Raw genomic sequence first — 21732 nt, forward strand, 5'->3', positions numbered from 1 at the left:
ATGTCTTTGGTTTATCCCCAAGGCTGTTAGCCTCTCTAATGTCTTGGCCTGAATGCAGATGGCTTTACTCTGGCTGAGCTGGAACATGCTGGAAGCCTGGCTTGACAAGAAAACTTGCGCATCCATAGCTAAAGTTGTTTGATGTCCTCTATTGCTCCAGGAGTTGAGAATTTAGACTTTAGTGTTGGCATGGCAACAGCAGGCCTTTCTGCTTGGCTCTTGTTGGGAAGTTGTTATGGAAACAAACTCTTCTATCTCTTTTTTCTTTTCTTTTTTTTTTATTTGAGCGGAATACTATCTGTGATGATGGTAGCGAGCTGCAAGCTCGTGTCTCTTGGGGCTCGTGGAATACCTGGATAAATGATGGTTACTGATTACAGCCGTTGCCTTATTTGGATAGTATGTTCATCAAGTGTTCGTGGTGTGGGTGGACTGTTGGCTCTGCCGTGTTAGAACGATGAGAATTGTTCTAGCCTATGCCCACACATACTCACTTGTACACACAAAACGCCTTCACAGACGAATGTGTTATGAGGCAATAGCCCTTCTCGTCTCCCTAACTCTAGCAACAGTGAATGCAGAAAAGAACGGTGTACATTAAACTTTTTTTTTCTTCCTCACATGCCAGTTCTTGTGAAATGGAGTTTGATTTCCAACCGTTTGATTTGCATAATATCTGTGAGGTTTCAATCCCAATACTATTCTCTAGAGCAGGGCAACATTGTGTTGGAAAATTCTTTAATCTACCCTCTTTTTTTGTTGCTGTGTTTATAAAAATGTGCTCCCTGGTGTTGGTTTGGTAGCACAGTTGTACATTTTGGTGGTTCATACAAATGCTCAAGTGGTTTGCATATTTTTCCATTTCACTCACCCCTTAAAAACTTACTGATCAAAAGCATCTAAGAAAAAAAAAGCAAAGGTCTACTGACTCATTACAAAGTGCTCTCTCAAAGTGTTTCTCCCTCCTCTTGTTCTCGCTACTCTTATTTATCTTTTATATAAGTCATATGACTCCTCTTACCTTTTCCTCCTCATCAGCAGTGTAGCTTTATCACTCATTTAAGCCATCTGCCTTTACTTTGAAAATCTGTGAACACACACACACATACACACACACACTTACCTGCCTGTTTGTGTGCCAAAGGCCAGCATTCTCAGCATACACATTTATTCCAGCAGAGTAGCTTTAAAAGCTTAACCTCAACCTCAGATTCTCTTGTATTCAGAACTATGACCTTGTTCATCTCAAACCACCAATCATAGCACACATTAATGCTTTAATGCAGTCGGCTATTGACAAGTTGCGAACCCATTCTCAGTAAGGGAAGGGTAAAGAAACGGAAGTCAGTGTCTAATACACTGGACGAATCCATGCTTCTTCAACCGATGCTCTGCTTTAAAAGCACTCAAATGCCGACACCACACTTTATTCGCTCTCTGTTTCCCATCCACTATTCCACTATTCCAGCTTATCCATCATCTCAGTCGAGCGGCCATTATTGTTGTATTTAGAGAGAACGACTAATTCATGTGAGTTTGATAGCGTTGTGTGGAATTCGAAATGGATTTCTTCTTTATTTATTATCTCTCTTTTATCCTTTATATACTTTTTTTTAAAATAAGTGACTATTTGGTTACAGTTTTTTCCCAGTCTTGTCCTCATGTGACTTCACATAACTGAACCCAAGGTCAGACAAGGTGATTTCAGCAGTCATTTCAAATCAGTCCTCACTCCCTGTATAAGATTATCCCAGGACAGACTTTTTCTTCTTCTCGAATTTCTGTGACAGATTGTAATATAACACATGTTCTTCATGTCAGATTAGATGATGACCATGCTCGAAGAGTAGATTAAAGTAAATGCCTAGGTTTTTTTTTTTTTTCTCATCATTCAGCGATATCTAGGCTCATGTGGAAATCAGGGTCACATCATAAAAAAAAAAAATAATAATAATAAAGTAAAACAGTTCTTTTCTTGGTAGAATTGCAGCTATAGTAAAAATGTCTGTGGCTTATTAAAGATTTTAAAGATAAAGAACTTTGTGCAATATTCTTCTTCTTCTTTCTGCTGCTCCCATTAGGGGTCGCCACAGTGGATCATCCGTCTCCATATTACTCTGTCCTCTACATCTGCCTCTTTCAAACCAACTACCTGCAGGTCTTTCTTCACCACATCCATAAACCTCCTCCTTGACCTTCCTCTTTGCCTCCTTCCTGGTGGCTCAATCCTCAGCATTCTCCTACCGATATATCCCATGGCCTCTCTAATTTTGTCTCAAAAACGTCCTACATGCGCTTTCCCTCTAATAAACTCATTTCTAATCCTGTCCATACTCGTTACTCCCAAAAATAATCTTTGCATCTTCAGCTCTGCTACCTCCGGCTTCACCTCCTGTCTTTTGCTCAATGCCACTGTCTCTAAACCATACAACATCGCAGGTCTCACCACAGTCCTAGAAACGTATTCTTTCACTCTTCACAAATCACTTCTGCCCCTTTTCCTTACCCACTCCACCTTGCCTGCACTCTTTTCTTCACTTCTCTAACACACTCTCCATTACTTTGCACTGTTACCCTCTCTCCAGCGTGTACCGCCATCTCCCCAGGCTCTTCTCAACCTGCTCCCTACTCTCACAAATCATACGTGAACATCATAGTGCAGGGAGACCTCCTGTCTGACCTCATCCGTCAACCTGTCCATCACCACTGCAAAAATGAAAGGGCTTAGAGCCGATCCTTGATGCAGTCCAACCTCCACCTTAAACCAGTCTGTCATTCCTACTGCACACTTCACTACTGTCCTCATACATGTACTATTTGCAATATAATAGTAATAATGATAATGGTTAATAGTGACACTTTTCTGACACATACACCTTGAGAATAGTGGCAGCCTGTTGAACATACTGCGTTTACATAAAAAAGAAAAGGAGATATCTACACGGGTAACATTTTTACTGAGGGTCTTGAGTGAAAATATATGAAATATATCAGAGTAGAGTATTTTTCTACAATGAAATGGTGTTTATTCATTTTCCTGAAAGGCAGCTCTGACAGTAGTTTAAGCTGAAACATAAATGACAAGTTTATTCCAGTGGCACTCCTGGTAAAACATTTGATAAGCGATTATCTTTATTTTACTTCTTGGCAGCGAGATGAGTTGTGCCATTTTTGTCAAGAGAGAACGAAAAAAGAGACTGTGAATGAAACTGAAAGTAGTGACGTGGCTCATATGCACGAGTGCATTCATTTTGTATTATTTAAAAAGGTGTACCATTTCTAATATATATATATATATATATATTATAATATAGTGCCTGTAAAAAGTTTTTTTGTTTTACTGTTTTTGAAGCCAATGTTGTTGATTTGCAGCAAACTAGGTAAAAGGCAAAAACACAACAATTTTCCAGTGAATGAATGGAATCCAGATTGGACATTTTTGACTCTAACAGAGAACATATGTAAGACGGAGAAGAGGAGAGAGAATGTTAGCAAACTGCATCACACCCACAGTCAAAAATGGAGGTGGACACTTAATGGTTTGAAGTTGTTTTAAAGCAGGGAGGGTTGAAGACATTTTTCAGGTAAAGGAACACTGACGCAACATGTAAACTCATCTTCACCTTACAACTAGACAATGACCCGAAGCATACAGTGAGGAAAATAAGTATTTGAACACCCTGCTATTTTGCAAGTTCTCCCACTTCATGGAGGGGTCTGAAATTGTGATCGTAGGTGCATGTCCACTGTGAGAGACATAATCTAAAAAAAATAAAAATCCAGAAATCACAATATATGATTTTTTAACTATTTATTTGTATAATACAGCTGCAAATAAGTATTTGAACACCTGAGAAAGTCAATGTTAATATTTGGTACAGTAGCCTTTGTTTGCAATTACAGCGGTCAAACGTTTCCTGTAGTTTTTCACCAGGTTTGCACACACTGCAGGAGGGATTTTGGCCCACTCCTCCACACAGATCTTCTCTAGATCAGTCAGGATTCTGGCCTGTCGCTGAGAAACAGGGAGTTTGAGCTCCCTCCAAAGATTCTCTATTGGGTTTAGGTCTGGAGACTGGCTAGGCCACGCCAGAACCTTGATATGCTTCTTACAGAGCCACTCCCTGGTTATCCTGGCTGTGTGCTTCGGGTCATTGTCATGTTGGAAGACCCAGCCTCGACCCATCTTCAATGCTCTAACTGAGGGAAGGAGGTTGTTTCCCAAAATCTCGCAATACATGGCCCCTGTCATCCTCTTCTTAATACAGTGCAGTCGCCCTGTCCCATGTGCAGAAAAACACAGCCAAAGCATGATGCTACCACCCCCATGCTTCACAGTAGGGATGGTGTTCTTGGGATGGTACTCATCATTCTTCCTCCTCCAAACACGTTTAGTGAAATTATGACCCAAAAGTTCTATTTTGGTCTCATCTGACCACATGACTTTCTCCCATGACTCCTCTGGATCATCCAAATGGTCATTGGCAAACTTAAGACGTGCCTGGACATGTGCTGATTTAAGCAGGGGAACCTTCCGTGCCATGCATGATTTCAAACCATGACGTCTTGGTGTATTACCAACAGTAACCTTGGAAACAGTGGTCCCAGCTCTTTTCAGGTCATTGACCAGCTCCTCCCGTGTAGTTCTGGGCTGATTTCTCACATTCCTTAGGATCATTGAGACCCCACGAGGTGAGATCTTGCATGGAGCCCCAGTCCAAGGGAGATTGACATTCATGTTTAGCTTCTTCCATTTTCTAATGATTACTCGAACAGTGGATCTTATTTTCACCAAGCTGCTTGGCAATTTCCCCGTAGCCCTTTCCAGCCTTGTGGAGGTGTACAATTTTGTCTCTAGTGTCTTTGGACAGCTCTTTGGTCTTGGCCATGTTAGTAGTTGGATTCTTACTGATTGTATGGGGTGGACAGGTGTCTTTATGCAGCTAACGACCTCAAACAGGTGCATTTAATTTAGGATAATAAATGTAGTGGAGGTGGACATTTTAAAGGCAGACTAACAGGTCTTTGAGGGTCAGAATTCTAGCTGATAGACAGGTGTTCAAATACTTATTTGCAGCTGTATCATACAAGTAAATAGTTTAAAAATCATATATTGTGATTTCTGGATTTCTTTTTTTAGATTATGTCTCTCACAGTGGACATGCACCTACGATGACAATTTTAGACCACTCCATGATTTCTAAGTGGGAGAACTTGCAAAATAGCAGGGTGTTCAAATACTTATTTTCCTCACTGTACGTCCAAGCTCTGTAAGCGTTATTTAAACGACAAACTGTCAGCTGGTGTGTTCTCCATCTAAATCCTTTGAACTGCTCTGGGTTGAAGTGCATTGCAAGGTCGGGAAGAAATCTCCAACTAGAAAGTATTTCAGCAGAACGTTTAAGGAAGCAAGCTGTTTTTGTTGTTAAGGGAGGATTTTTAAGAAGTTTAACATCCGCACACACAAACTGACCAGGCATAACTTTATGGCCACTGATGAGACATAACATTATGACCACCTGCCAAATTATTGTGTTAGTCACCCTTTTGCTGCCGGTTTGGAGATGCTCTGATTCAGTCGTCTGGCCATCACAGCTTGGCCCTTGTCAAACCCGCTTAAATCCTTACGCTTAGCCATTTTTCCTGCTTCCAGAGGACTAGGTGTTTCCAATCTTTTGCCAGGCACTGTAGTTTCCTAGGAACCTATATATTCAAGGCCTTACCAGTGAACATAACCGACAAGCCCGTTCCCATAAGCTGAAGAGTGAATAAGTGGTAATGAATGAATAAGAGGACCTGTCAGACTTAAGCTCGAACAGCTGACACTAATTGATGCTGGTTGCATAGTAAGATGGAGTGAATAGTGCCGAGTTAAATGGTATTGCGTTGGATTAGAGCAAAACACATGGCAGCGATTTAGAGGATATTAAGAATCTATTATTAAGGACAGAAGGGAACCGGGTTGGTCAGTTGAGACTGTCTCTTATTAAAGCAGAAACCAGAGTAAGACAGGAACTGGGGTTTTTATTTTTCTGAGCCAAAGAGCAGTAGTAATAATAATAATGAAGCTAAGCTCCAGTCTGCAGAATCCTGATTAAATTTTAATGCGCATCAGAACGTGTAAAACCTCTGTTTGTATGTTCAGGTTTCTAACAGCCTCCTTCTATTTCTCCCTTTTCTGCGCTGCAGTTATTCCAGACACGCTGTCTGTGACATCTGCCACTCAGACCCTGTCTAAAGTGGAGGGTGACACACTACTGCTGAACTGCGAGGTGACACGCCAGACATCTCAGCATACACACGTTGCGGTCGGCTGGTACGTGCGCTCCCCGGATGAGCCGTCTGCTCCAGCAAGGGACCTTGTCACCCTGACACGGGACATGGTTCTGAGGCCTGGGACGTCTTACCGCCAGCGTCTGTCCTCTGGAGATGTGCGGCTGGACAAGACAAGCAGCACATCCTACCGCCTCACCATCTACAGCCTACAGCCTACAGATCAGGGCCAATACTACTGCGAGGCATCAGAGTGGATCCAGGACCCTGATCGTTCTTGGTACGCCATGACACGCAAGCAGTCTGACAAGACTGTGGTCAAAGTACAGCCCACAGGTGAGTGCCTCAGAGATCTCAAGCTTTTTGAAACTATTAATCCCCAAGTGAGAATTATTTCCCAATTTGCAAGGAAGTTTGCGTTCTTGCTTAAGGGCTCATTATTGTTATTCTGGTAGTCCTGAAGTTTTCAGGTTTAACCGCTATGTAACCTTTGTCTTAGTAACGTCATCTGTTCTTGCTGCGTACAGCCACAAACTAAAGCACAGTGGGAGGATTTTTTTTTTTTTTACCAGCTTGCAGGTTGCACAAGGTTTCCTGGTGAATATGACACCTTCCCTAGTTGCACAATCCTCCCCAACATCGATGCAATTTCTTCCAATGACATGCACAGTATGCTCCACCTTCGTTAGAGATCATGGCAGATTTGGAATCGTATATAGAACAGGCTTTTTCTTTTAAAGCACAAGCTCATTCAGAACGATCCAGTTCTGCCTAAACACAGCAACAGAGCAGCCGACACGGTACAGTACACAAATGCAGTTTGAGGCTCGTCCATGCTATGGGCTGATTGCTATCTGAAATTAAGCTCATTAACAGTCTCCTAGGGAAGCAACAGTCAATCCTCTTAACACTGTCCTCCGCTTTAGAGTTTATCCGAGGCCCGTGCACTAGTGTATCGTTCCATCTCACTAGAGCAGGCTGTATTTTGAAGATAATCGTAGTATAGTTTGTAGCACTGGCTCTCTGGAATACAAACCCTGTCCCAGCCTGTGCCTGTGGAATAATAGTTTAAATAAACTGTAGAGGATTAAGAACATTCTTTTTACACATGCTATTCAATTCGGATTTTCACTAGAACTGTATGATGAGCCTTCAGTCTTTCTGGCGACAGTCTATTCAATCTAGTATCCGTGCACCTTTTCCACCCTCACTTTAAGACGCTGTGTTATAGCGATTGGATGGGTTCACTGCACCCGTTCACGAGGCGGTAACACGATCACAGGGCTCTGTCACCCAGCAGCTTGATGAGAATGAAAGGTGACCGAATATCTTCTCATCAAACACACAGCAGGATGGGATGTCTATAATGTCACGTTATTGGCCACTCGAGACTTCAATCAGAAGGCGTGTGATTGGAGAAGAGAGCAGAGTGGACCAGGAAAACATGGCTCTGAAAGACACACGACCACGCAGCAGGAAAAAACATACTTGCAGGATTTCTGCTTGGTGACAACAGCAGCGGAAGAGCAGATCCTGATGAAAGTGGGCAGATGTGCCACAAATTGGCCCTCTGTAAGGAATGCTGCGAGGTTATTTAGAATTGTTGCAAACTGAAGGGTATAATTTATTCCCTGACTACAATGGTTCGCTTTTTATGGCCACCCTTTGCTTCCTTTCTAATAAATTTTTTTAACCCTGGCATGATATTTGCAAAGTTCCCCCTCTAAGTCACTACTTGTATTGAAATTAGTAATAAATGATTCAACAGAAATGAAAGATTAAAGCGCACAGTGTCATAGACAGAAGGATCATATCTCATTTTACATATGGTATAAAATGAACCTGCCTCCAGTGGCATGTTTCTCTCTCAGCAGCAATGGTTTTTTAACAGTTTTGTTAATCAACAGAAGCTTTTTTATAAATCTTAACTTAAACTCTTTGCTGTTGTGCTTTTGGGATCAGTGTACAATATTCACTATGAGTCGAAAGTTTGGACATACCTTCTCCTTTAGTGATGTTTCTTTATTTTTTATTTTATTTTCAAAATTGTACATTAACACTGAAGACAGCCAAACTATTATTGAACATTATATATGGAATTATGTAGTGAAAAAAAAAAAAGGGTTAAACCAGAAAATGGCATGACACATTCCTGGTAGTCACCTGGAATATGTTCTTATTCACAGGTTTACTTTGTCAAGAGTTAATTTGAGTTAATTTCAACCATCTGTTGCCATGTTAAGTGCTTTCGTAAATTAGTTCTCGTGTGCAGAGGAAGGGTGAGTACAGAGTCAATAACCCTATTAGTGCTACTATAACTAGAACAGCAAGATTTAAATCAGTTAAAGAAACCAACAATCTATCATTACAGTCAGTTAATTTTAAAAAAATATCAAGAACTTTAAATGTATTCCCAAATGCAGTCACAAAACCATCAAACGCTATGAGAAAACAGGCTCTAATGAGGACCGCCCCTGAATAGGAAGACCAAGAGGTTCATTAGAATTACCAGCCTTGGAAACCACCGATTTTCAGCACTTTAGATTATAGCCCACATAAATGCTTTCCGGAATTAAAGTGGCAGACATATTTCAACATCCACTGTCCGAAGAGACTTTGTGGCCTAATTGCATCAAAGAAACCATTACTTTGGAAGAATAACAAGCAGACAAGACTTGTTGGGGCCAAGAAACACAAGAAATGGACATTAGATCAGTGGAAAATTGTCTGATGAGCCCAAACATGAGATCCTTGGTTCTAACCACCATGTCTTTGTTCGACGGATAACGGGTAAACGGACAGTTCCTCAATGTGTAGTTTCCACTGTGAAGCATGGAGGAGTAGGTGCGATACTGTGGGCTTTGATGGTGATACTGTTGTTTTTCAAAATTGCGGGGCACACTTAACCAGCTTGGCTACCGCAGCATTTTGCAGAGACATGCCATCCCATCTGGTTTGCAATTTGTGGGACCATCATTTGTTTTTCAACAGGACAATGCCCTGTTCAAGAAGGAGAATGATGGCATGCTGCTTTAGATGACTTTGCCTTCCCAATCCTTCGATCTGAATTTAATTGAGATGGGTTGGGATGAGCTGGACCGGAGAGTGAAGAAAAAGCAGCCAACAAGTACTCAACACCTCTGGGAACTCCTTTAAGTTTGTTGGAAATCCATTTCAGGTATCAACCGCATGAGGATGACTGAGAGAATGCCACGTGTGTGCAAAGTTGTCATAAAATGTCATTAAAATGTAAAACATATTCAGGGTTCTTTAACACGTTTTTGTTGACTATATAATTTCCATATTTACTCTCATAACTTCAGAGTCTTTAGTGTTAATAGAAAATAGTGAATAAGAAGGTGTGTCCAAACTTTTAATTAGTAATGTATATGTAGAATATACCTACAAAGTATTTAGTCAGCCACCAATTGTGCAAGTTCTCTGACTTAAAAAGATGAGAGAGGCCTGTATTTTTTTTTTATCATAGGTACACTTCAACTATGAGAGACAAAATGAGAATTTTTTTTTTGGAAAATTACATTGTCTGATTTTTAAACAATTTATTTGCAAATTATGGTGAAAAATAAGTATTTGGTCACCTACAAAAAAGCAAGATTTCTGGCTCTCACAGACTCTTCTTTAAGAGGCTCCTCTATCCTCCACTTGTTACCTGTATTAATGGCATCTGTTTGAACTCGTTATCAGTATAAAAGACACCTGTCCACAACCTAAAACAGTCAGACTCCAATCTCCACTATGGTCAAGACTAAGAGCTGTAAAAGGACACCAGAAACAAAATTGTAGACTTGCACCAGGCTGGGAAAACTGAATCTTCAATAGGTAAGCAGCAGTGTGAAGAAATCAAATGTGGAAGCAATTATTAGAAAATGGAAGAAATACAAGAGCACTGATAATCTCCCTCGATCTGGGGCTCCACGCAAGATCTCACCCCATGGGGTCAAAATGATCACAAGAACGGTGAGCAAAAATCCCAGAAACACACGGGGGACTTAGTGAATGACCTGCAGAGAGCTGGGACCAAAGTAACAAAGACTACCATCAGTAACGCACTACGCCGCCAGGGACTTAAATCCTGCAGTGCCAGACGTGTCCCCCTGCTTAAGCCAGTACATGTCCGGGCCCGTCTGAAGTTTGTTAAAGAGCGTTTGGATGATCCAGAAGAGGAATTGGAGAATGTCATATGGTCAGATGAAACCAAAATAAAACTTCTTGGTAAAAACTCAACTTGTCGTGTTTGGAGAAGAAAGAATGCTGAGTTGCATCCAAAGAACACCATTTCTACTGTGAAGCATGGGGGTGGAAACATCATGCTTTTGGGCTGTTTTTCTGCAAAGGGACCAGGACGACTGATCCGTGTAAAGGAAAGAATGAATGGGGCCATGTATCGTGAGATTTTGATGGATTTTTTTCCTTTATTTTGTCTGTCATAGTTGAAGTGTACCTAGGATGAAAATTACAGGACTCCCTCATATTTTTAAGTAGGAGAACTTGCACAATTGGTGGCTGACTAAATACTCTTTTGCCCCACTGTATATATAATTATAATTTTTTTAATTATGAATACAGGATTAAAGGCAAATAATGTGAGGTAAAAGTTTAAGAAGCTCAGTCACAATGGGATGGATTCGAGGCAATTGAGAGTCTGTTCTGTTCGGCTGAATGATAAGAGAATTTTAATCACCCAGTTTCACTTACAGTAGACACTGGAGTGTCATTAAGCACATCAGTCTGATGAATAAAGACTAAGGTCAGTGATTGAATCTGAAAGATATAGTTAAGCTCGGTCAAGGACGTGGAAAAAGCAAAGATCACTCTGTATGCTGAGAGAGAGAGCAATTCTCATTGGAATTACACCCGTCGTCCCCTGAGTCGAGCGGGGATGAAGAAAGCCGATTTGTCTTTTAAAGCCTGTTGTAACCAAGTGTCCTTGCAGCAGCTGTGCTAGGAGGACAGGCTGCTCTTTCTGATCTGGCAGACTGCTAACCCAGGCCAGAACAATGCAGAGGACGGCGTGTCTCTCTGTATAGATTCCCTGCCAGCGGTGTGTCGTGTTTGGTGTGTGTGTGTGTATGTGTGTGTTTCTTCTAATAAAAACTCATATTGTGCTTACATTTCCCGAAACAGCAACTTGTGTTCCCAAACTGTGTCCTAACTTTCCCCTTATTCACTGCTGCTCAAATGGCTCACGGATGCATGACTCTTTCAGTCTTGTTTTCTGATTGCTCCATCTCTTTTCTTCCTTATTTTTAATTAGAATGTCAGGGTTTTTTTTTCTTCTTGCTCTCTTCCCTCAGGCGTATCTCACTCTATTAGATTTTGTGGGCTCTTGTTTCCCTCAGCACGCGTTACACGTGGCGAAATCAAATCTCCCACAACCATTCGACCAAACATCCAGTAATGAGCCTTATTTTCACTCATTACTTATCTCATGTTAATGTAAAATCACATCATGATTTTCATTACGGAGGTCAGGCATGAGATTTTGTTAATCATAACTAGATCCCCTGTCCCCTCACATGTAATCAATGCATGCATAAATAGTGTATTTAAGGTCTAAAAGTTAGGCAGATTGACTTACTCTGTAGGACAAGGGGTAAGAAGCATGCAGATATTTAAATAAATTAAAGAGGAGATTTGGATCCTTTTCAGCCAGGGTTACATTTACATGGCAGCGTGCAGTAGTTTCCTCATTTGCATGTGCTCCTTTGTGTTTATATTTCTGCCTAAACTGGCTGTTTTCCCCACTTCCTCTGAGAGAATTACAGACTTATTGGAATCTTTTATTATTTTATTTTTTTTACTTTGCAGCCAATGTTTATTCCCGTCTGGATAGGTGCTACTTTGATGTTTATGTCTGATACTTCAGATGCATAGTCAGTTTTTGATTCACAAAAAAAGATAAATGTTTTGGAGGAGTCTCTCAACACTTGACCTGGTATGTGTCCAAATGACCTTTTAATGGTAAAAAAAGAGTATAAAAGGTTTTGAAGTTCATTAGGTATCTAATGATAGGTGCTGCCCATTAAACAAACGGAATTATAAGCGATTTAGTACAAATTGTACCGTGCAACACAGACCATTTGGTCATATGACCATGTGTGACTCAAGGCAAGTAGAATATTCTCCCTGAGTTAATTGAATTACTGCCTGTGTTCGAGTTTTATCGTGGACTGTTGGCTCATTAATTGTTTCTAGAGCGGTCAGTTGACCTCTTTGGCCTGTTTAATAATGAACAAGAGGCTCATGAGAGGCTCAGTCACAGAGAGGTTCTGTAGTCCACAGTTGTCATTTATCTCTACTTCCTGTGTTTTTGAATGGGGCACATTATTGGATGTACACAAATCCTGTAGTTGCTCACAGTTTCAAACACTGCACGTTTAACTGGATAACAGGCAGTTGGCTCTCTAAGTTATGCTGTCCATGTTCAACAGCTATCTCTAACCCTGCTGTTGGTGTTTATTATAACCATTATCTCTTTTAAAGCATAATGTGGCATAAACATTACAGAATAAAAAAAAGAACCCAGCAAAGCTTTGTGCTTTGATCTGGAACGCCTTCATTACGCAGCTGTATTTTGGTGTTTTAAAGAGACTTGAGCTTAACAGGCTCTAATATGCAATGATTAGACACTAGATAAAGCTCGCTGAGCGGAGACACGGGCAGAATCCTGATCTGAACCCCCTCTCCTCCTATTGCGCTTCCGTAATTTTAAATCTGGCCTGCCGTGTATATCCCTTGCATTATTACAATGTATGATGTATGGCTTATATCACTCAAAGATTTTCCTTTTTCTCATTTCTTGCATCATTTCATGCATTGCTCCTTTTCTTTCTTTCTGTCTTTCTTTTGTCTTTCCTGTAATGAATGATTGCTGTGCCCGGTTTTGCATTGTAGAACCCTGTACTCTTGTTATCTTGTAAAATGCACACGTTGGACGGTTGCAAGGCTTCACATGATTGATCACACGATTGGTCCTGTCTGCCATGTATGTATTTTTGAGAGCCTAATACAGTACAGGAAGTGAATAACACAGGCACGTAAACATTTAGTTAGAATTCACCCCATCAGAACGAGCGCTACGTGGCCAAGAGCTCTGAACTCACGCTTGAAAACAGTCCTTGTGAAGTCTGTTTCAAGTTGTGTGTAATTACAGCTCGAGGCATTCACCAGCGAACAAGTTCGATGAAGTGGAAAATGCACTGTTTTGGCAAGGAGAAGGCACAGCATGCCGCGTGGAAAATTAATTGTGTAAATAAGTTCGCTTTTGTAGCAACTTTGACCTTGCAGTAGGAGTTCCAGTTGTGTGTTCTGTGAACATGGTTAATCGATTAGTGGTGCAAGTGGAAGGAGTCTAAACCCTTTGCTAGACACAACAGCAAACACTCATCACGGTCTGTCTTTCTTTCTGTTTTTCAGATCGGGACTTTAGTATCCAAGTGACAACAGATCGCCGGGCCTACACGGCAGGTGAGCCGCTGGAGCTCCGCTGCACCATAGATGCTCAAAATGTTGCTGAGCGTTTCTTCTCGGTGTCGTGGGTCTTCAGCAGCTCGTCTATAGCCGTGGTGGGGCCCAGCGCTGTGCCCGTGCTGGGGGCAAACTATGTGCAGCGTGAGGCCGCCGGCCTAATGACCATTCGTAAGGAGAGTCCATCCGTCCACCTACTCAAACTGCAGCACCTGCTTCCCGAGGACTCCGGGAAATATATCTGCCGAGTGACTGAGCGGGAGAAGACGCCCACCGGAGAGTACATCGATCGAAGCAAGCGCTCCCGTAATGTTCAGATCACCGTGACTCCCCTGAGTGAGTATTCTTTTCTCAGTTTTAGCCCTATAAAGCAGGTGAATGAAAAGGTGAATTTCCTAAGCACTGCTTTTTTTTACTCTCTCACTGAAGTAGAGCAGTGCTATATTCTTAACCTAACTAGACAGTAAAGAGAGGAAACGGCGCATCAATAGATTCAGTAATAGTGTGGGCAGCAGGCCATTAGAGCAGTGTCATCCCTTTGTCCAGCAAGATTTTTCTAATGCTCTATGAAGGCCACTTGGTGTTTACTCAGATCCACAAATCCTGAGTTTAGGCTTTCTCTTATCATCTAGGCCATTCCCCTCAGTGCAGAGTAATAAAGGAGGAAAGGGAGAATAATGCCATGTCTGAACTCGTTTGCTATTTTTGACAGAGTAAAATAGCACCGAATGGAGAAAAAAAGCAGAGTGTCCATGCATAGATTTATTTTCAGCGCTTGGGTTAAAGGCAAATGTAAGAAACAGTTGCTTTGTTTAAAGCAAGTCTAAAAATCTGGATATAAAAGTGTAGATAAAGGGTGAAAGGAGCAAAGAATACTTCTTTCAGCTGCTTAAAGAACACGCCACTCTAAAACACTTGAAAGGCTGTAGGTTATTGATGAAATGTTGGTGATTTTAGTGTTTGTTTGCTGGTTCTTTGTATTTTGTAGTTAAAAGACGGTAGTGGTCACAGTGGCATTTGATATCAATTTAAACCTTTTTCTAACATAAGTGATAACCGCTAGGTTGTTCGCTACTTTAAACGAGCGTTCAGCGTTCAGTGTTATAGTCACAGGGTTTTGCGCAAGGTCTTAAATAGTCTAAAAATTAAGGCTGCAATTTAAAAATCTAAATTTTGAACATCTTAAATTTGCTATTCTAGGTCTTAAATTATTTTAAACAGATCTTAATATTCAAATGTCCATGTAACACCAACTCTTTCTGTTTTAGTTTTCGTGGTGGTGTAGTTTTTTTGCTAGTCCAAATATAATTTGCTGTATCACGACTACAAATGAGACCAACATGCAACAGCCAATCAGCTTAATCTGTTATTGGCATGAATCTCTCTTTTATTTTTTCGCTATGGGCAAGTGCAGGTTTAGCGATACTTGACTTGGACAGGGCTGCTTGCTAACAGCGTTTTAGTGTGTGTGTTATTGATCTTGTGATATAGGTCTTAAATTTCATTCTTAATGGTCTTCAAAAGGTCATAAAAAGTCATAAATTTGATTTTGTGAAATCTGCAGAAACCCAGAGTAATATAGAATCCGGAGTGTAGACCGCATGAATTGGGCACACAAATTTTGTGTAGTTGCAAAAGGGTTTTTTTTTGTAGTCTTTAGACAGGATGTGCACCGATTAAAGAACTAATGTGCTGCTCCACTGACCTCTTTATATAAAGGTGAAGCGAATGCTAAAACCCAAAGGAAATCTATAAGCAGGTAGTTGAACAGCATTGTGTGTAATTTAATCGGCCCCCTTGAACTTTGCGACCTTTTGCCACATTTCAGGCTTTAAACATAAAGATATGTTTAAGAATATCTTTATACGATAAGAATAATTTTGCACGCCCAATATTTCAAACTTTTTTAACAAAAACTGGCTAAAAAATTGGGCGTGCAAAATTATTCAGCCCCCTTAAGTTAATACTTTGTAGCGCCACCTTTTGCTGCGATTACAGCTGTAAGTCGCTTGGGGTATGTCTCTATCAGTTTTGCACATCGAGAGACTGAAATCTTTGCCCATTCCTCCTTGTAAAACAGCTCGAGCTCAGTGAGGTTGGATGGAGAGTATTTGTGAACAGCAGTTTTCAGATCTTTCCACAGATTCTCGATTGGATTCAGGTCTGGACTTTGACTTGGCCATTCTAACACCTGGATATGTTTATTTGTGAACCATTCCATTGTAGATTTTGCTTTATGTTTTGGATCATTGTCTTGTTGGAAGACAAATCTCCGTCTCAGTCTCAGGTCTTTTGCAGACTCCATCAGGTTTTCTTCCAGAATGGTCCTGTATTTGGCTCCATCCAGCTTCCCATCAATTTTACCCATCTTTCCTGCTGAAGAAAAGCAGGCCCAAACCATGATGCTGCCACCACCATGTTTGACAGTGGGGATGGTGTGTTCAGGGTGATGAGCTGTGTTGCTTTTACGCCAAACATAATGTTTTGCATTGTTGCCAAAAAGTTCGATTTTGGTTTCATCTGACCAGAGCACCTTCTTTCACATGTTTGGTGTGTCTCCCAGGTGGCTTGTGGCAAACTTTAAACGACACTTTTTATGGTTATCTTTAAGAAATGGCTTTCTTCTTGCCACTCTTCCATAAAGGCCAGATTTGTGCAGTATACGACTGATTGTTGTCCTATGGACAGAGTCTCCCACCTCAGCTGTAGATCTCTGCAGTTCATCCAGAGTGATCATGGGCCTCTTGGCTGCATCTCTGATCAGTCTTCTCCTTGTATGAGCTGAAAGTTTAGAGGGACGGCCAGGTCTTGGTAGATTTGCAGTGGTCTGATACTCCTTCCATTTCAATATTATCGCTTGCACAGTGCTCCTTGGGATTTTTAAAGCTTGGGAAATCTTTTTGTATCCAAACAACAGAGTTTGCTGCACTGAAAGTAAGGGGGCTGAATAATTTTGCACGGCCAATTTTTAAGTTTTTTATTTGTTAAAAAAGTTTGAAATATCCAATAAATTTCGTTCCACTTCATGATTGTGTCCGACTTGTTGTTGATTCTTCACAAAAAATTAGTTTTATTTCTTTATGTTTGAAGCCTGAAATGTGGCAAAAGGTCGCAAAGTTCATGGGGGCCGAATACTTTCGCAAGGCACTGTATATGTATGTATGTGTGTATATATATATATATAATATATACAGTAAAGACCAAAAGTTTGGACACACCTTCTCATTCAAAGAGTTTTCTTTATTTTCATGACTATGGCATAAAAATTATTTTTTGATGATCATGGCATCAAAACTATGAAGTAACACATGTGGAATTATATATGGAATTATATACATAACAAAAAAGTGTGAAACAACTGAAAAATGTCATATTCTAGGTTCTTCAAAGTAGCCACCTTTTGCTTTGATTACTGCTTTGCACACTCTTGGCATTCTCTTGATGAGCTTCAAGAGGTAGTCACCTGAAAGGATCTTCCAACAGTCTTGAAGGAGTTCCCCGAGAGATGCTTGGCACTTGTTGGCCATTTTGCCTTCACTCTGCGGTCCAGCTCACCCCTAAACCATCTCGATTGGGTTCAGGTCCGGTGACTGTGGAGGCCAGGTCATCTGGCGCAGCACCCCATCACTCTCCTTCTTGGTCAAATAGCCCTTGATGCCTTCAGTGTAACTCTACAATTTTCATAGTCATGAAAATAAAGAAAACTCTTTGAATGAGAAGGTGTGTCCAAACTTTTGGTCTGTACTGTATATACAGTGGGTACGGAAAGTATTCAGACCCCCTTAAATTTTTCACTCTTTTTTATTTTGCAGCCATTTGCTAAAATCATTTAAGTTCATTTCTTTTCCTCATGAATGTACACACAGCACCCTATATTGACAGAAAAACACAGAATTGTTGACACTGTTGCAGATTTATTAAAAAAGAAAAACTGAAATATCACATGGTCCTAAGTATTCAGACCCTTTGCTCAGTATTTAGTAGAAGCCCCCTTTTGATCTAATACAGCCATGAGTCTTTTTGGGAAGGCTGCAACAAGTTTTTCACACCTGGATTCAGGGATCCTCTGCCATTTCTCCTTGCAGATCCTCTCCAGTTCTGTCAAGTTGGACGGTAAACGTTGGTGGACAGCTATTTTTAGGTCTCTCCAGAGATGCTCAATTGGGTTTAAGTCAGGGCTCTGGCTGGGCCATTCAAGAACAGTCACGGAGTTGTTGTGAAGCCACTCCATCGTTATTTTAGCTGCGTGCTTAGGGTCATTGTCTTGTTGGAAGGTAAACCTTCAGCCCAGTCTGAGGTCCAAAGCACTCTGGAGAAGGTTTTCGTCCAGGATATCCCTGTGCTTGGCCGCATTCATCTTTCCCTTGATTGCAACCAGTCGTCCTGTCCCTGCAGCTGAAAAACACCCCCACAGCATGATGCTGCCACCACCATGCTTCATTGTTGAGACTATACTGGACAGGTGATGAGCAGTGCCTGGTTTTCTCCACACATACCGCTTAGAATTAAGGCCAAAAAGTTCTATCTTGGTCTCATCAGACCAGAGAATCTTATTTCTCACCATCTTGGAGAACTCCATGCGGGTTTTCATGTGTCCTGCACTGAGGAAAGGCTTCCGTCGGGCCACTCTGCTATAAAGACCCACTGGTGAAGGGCTGCAGTGATGGTTGACTTTCTACAACTTTCTCCCATCTCCCGACTGCATCTCTGGAGCTCAGCCACAGTGATCTTTGGGTTCTTCTTTACCTCTCTCACCAAGGCTCTTCTCCCCCGATAGCTCAGTTTGGCCGGACGGCCAGCTCTAGGAATGGTTCTGGTCGTCCCAAACATCTTCCATTTGAGGATTATGGAGGCCACTGTGCTCTTAGGAACCTTAAGTGCAGCAAAAAAATTTTTGGAACCTTGGCCAGATCTGTGCCTTGCCACAATTCTGTCTCTGAGCTCTTCAGGCAGTTCCTTTGACCTTAATGATTCTCATTTGCTCTGACATGCATTGTGATCTGTAAGGTCTTATATAAACAGGTGTGTGGCTTTCCCAATCAAGTCCAATCAGTATAATCAAAAATTTCTGGACTCAAATGAAGGTGTAGAACCATCTCAAGGATGATCAGAAGAAATGGAGAGCACCTGAGTTAAATATTTGAGTGTCACAGCAAAGGGTCTGAATACTTAGGACCATGTGATATTTCAGTTTTTCTTTTTTAATAAATCTGCAAAAAGGTCAACAATTCTGTGTTTTTCTGTCAGTATGGGGTGCTATGTGTACATTCATGAGGAAAAGAAATGAACTTAAATGATTTTAGCAAATGGGTGCAATATAACAAAAAGTGAAAAATTTAAGGGGGTCTGAATACTTTCCGTACCCACTGTATATATATATATATATATATATATATATATATATATATATATATATATATATATATATATATATATATATATATATATATATATATATATATATATAAATCTAGGACACCACTGAACTTGAATACAGTATAAAGTTTGATATTCACTGGATCTTGACTTTAAGTGAGCTGCAGGCTAAATGTCGGACCCAGGCTGTGACGCCTGATGTAGAGGATTTGACAGCCATATCTGACCCCTCCAGCTCAACCTGTGCATTAGCTTCAGGAGTGAGCATGCATCTCAGCAGGGCATGTCTTCTCTCTTACCTCTTTAATACTGCACACAGACACGGACATGCTCACAGCACCAGGGGCAGAAAAAAGCTGTGCCATAACACTTGCTAAGAGATACTTTCTTAAATGTACACATCTTGGATTGACATAGAGGGAAATCCTCACCTCTGCCCTGGAGATCTGCTTAAAGTGGCCATAAAGAAGGAAAGTATGGCTAAAGCAAATACATTATATCCAATGACCCAAGAACACCCCCATCTTTATGCCACTGCTCCTCATGTACTACAGAGGCAGGAAGGAAATTCTGCGGATGTGTTCCTAAGAGATCCTCTTTATTAGAGTAATTTGTTTGGCTTTGTCCCCCAGGAGCTTTTCTGCAATATATGCAGGGTTTATGAGACCATTAGAGTGATAACAACAGCCTGGGGCGGCTGCACACATACCACAATTGTCTATATTTCTTCCTTTCCTTCTTGGTTTTATTGTTTATTATGTTTGTTCTGTCTCTATCTTCATCTCTATTGCTCTCGCTGTTGTATTCAGACACACACAAACACACACGCACACGAACATACACACAGTTTGACTCTCTTTCTGGCCCTCCTGTCCTGTTCTTCATCAGTTCCCATATCTGGTCTTCATGTTGTGCATTGAGGCAGTGTGTGACAGGCCTGCCAGCACACCAAAGCCACAGAAACCCTGCTGACAAATTGGGCCTGATGGAGGGTCTGGTTTTCAGTCAGATAAGAAGCAGCTGCAGCAGTGTCAGGAATCGCAAACACATTGAGGCCGAGAAAACATGGTGAGAAATTCAGTAAGTCTTATGCAGACCTGGGAGGGGAAGAGACAACTTCTTTCTTATGGCAACTAGAGATAAGAAGCAGGTAAAGGTGAATGTGAATTTTAGACAAAATAAATCAGCTTCTCTCCCTCTCTCTTCATTTAGGAGTGTGGGTTGGTAGTAGTGGTGTTTTGCTTGATTTTTATTTTATTTTTGTCATATTTGGAAAAGTTTCTGCCCAAGGGAGGAGCAGTTCTGTAGTCTGTAGTCCCTTTTTATTTTTTTCGCTTCTTAGACTGTAAAGAGGATGTGGTTGTGTGTAGAAATCCTTGTTGAAAAAACACAGGGGACATGCTTTGATCCACACTGTGCTTGCAAGATCCTCCACTGAGCTTCCTGATCCAGAGCCAGTCCCCAAAATGCTGTCAGACCAGATCCACAAACCATCATACAATAAACAAGGACCCAGATGGAAGAGCCTGAAAGAGCCTTACACACAATCAACCATCATGTGCCGTTATAGGTTCACCCCTAGGGCCGCTTATTTACTAAGTAAGCTGTTAGAATGTGATTTAGTGTGATGGAAGATTGCTTTTCCACCTGTAACAAGGATGCAGAATAGAGTATATTACCAAAAGAAAAACCACTGAATAGTAGTAGGTCAAGGTGACTTAGAGCATTGATACTCTGATACGCTTCATTAGTGTAACTAAGTGGCGATTTCTTTGTGAATTGTCTTTGATTTTTTTCTCTTATAGGCAGTAACATTACTGTGTCATTGACCAGCAACTCATCCGAGGTGTTGGAGGGAGAGCACATCCACCTGACTTGCTCGGTGCATTCCACAGTCGGAGTTCTGTCCATCGTCTGGCAGTGGACAGACAATGATGGCAGCACTCCTGCCGTTGACCTGGCTTTAGTGGACCGCTATGGCTCCATGCAGCCTGGATCCAGTTACCAGGAGCGGCACAGCTATGGGGAGGTCCATGCGGAACGGACCCGAATGGACACCTTCATCCTCACCCTGTCCAACGCCTTCCCTGCAGACGAGGGGCAGTACCGCTGCAGTATAACCGAGTGGCTTCAAAGTGGCACTGCGCCAGATTGGGAATGGCAGACGATCGGAGAGAACACAGCTACTACTGCCATCACGGTGAAATCTGTCGGTAAGGAAATTTACACTGCAATTCTACAAGACAATCTACAGTATGTTAAACATTTTTTGCTCTCATATTCGTTCATATGCATTCATATATCATTTCTTTGAATCGATACCCATTTTGTTTATAGTGGGGCGTAAATTCTTTTTTCCCCACACATAATTTTGGGGGAAAGCAGATGCTCGTGACTCACCTTCATATGCCTCTCTTCCTACTTGCATCACACCTAAGACTGTGTGATAGTGGTGAGGTGCTGGTGTAATTGCCTGAAAATGTCATATTTGTTTGTCTCATATACCAGTATTTTTGCCACAGAAACGTTTTTCTTTTTTTTTTTTTAAAGAGAAGTGTGTGTTGGGGTCTGAGTTGGTAGGGTGATGGAGGTCTA

The 21732-nt window shown here is 41.3% G+C and overlaps 1 protein-coding gene across 2 annotated transcripts in view; it reads left to right on the plus strand.

Moving 5' to 3' along the window:
• The window catches only part of igsf3 (immunoglobulin superfamily, member 3), a 133577-nt gene that overhangs the window by 76528 nt on the left and 35317 nt on the right, over nt 1–21732 (plus strand). For both annotated transcript variants that reach the window (XM_083536962.1, XM_083536963.1), the window contains exons 4-6: nt 6190–6609; nt 13711–14097; nt 20943–21350. In XM_083536962.1, coding sequence (XP_083393088.1) covers nt 6190–6609; nt 13711–14097; nt 20943–21350 — 1215 coding nt within the window. The remainder of the gene's footprint in view (nt 1–6189; nt 6610–13710; nt 14098–20942; nt 21351–21732) is intronic.

Source organism: Silurus aristotelis (assembly GCF_946808225.1).
Source record: "Silurus aristotelis genome assembly, chromosome: 3".
NCBI classification, from domain to species: domain Eukaryota; kingdom Metazoa; phylum Chordata; class Actinopteri; order Siluriformes; family Siluridae; genus Silurus; species Silurus aristotelis.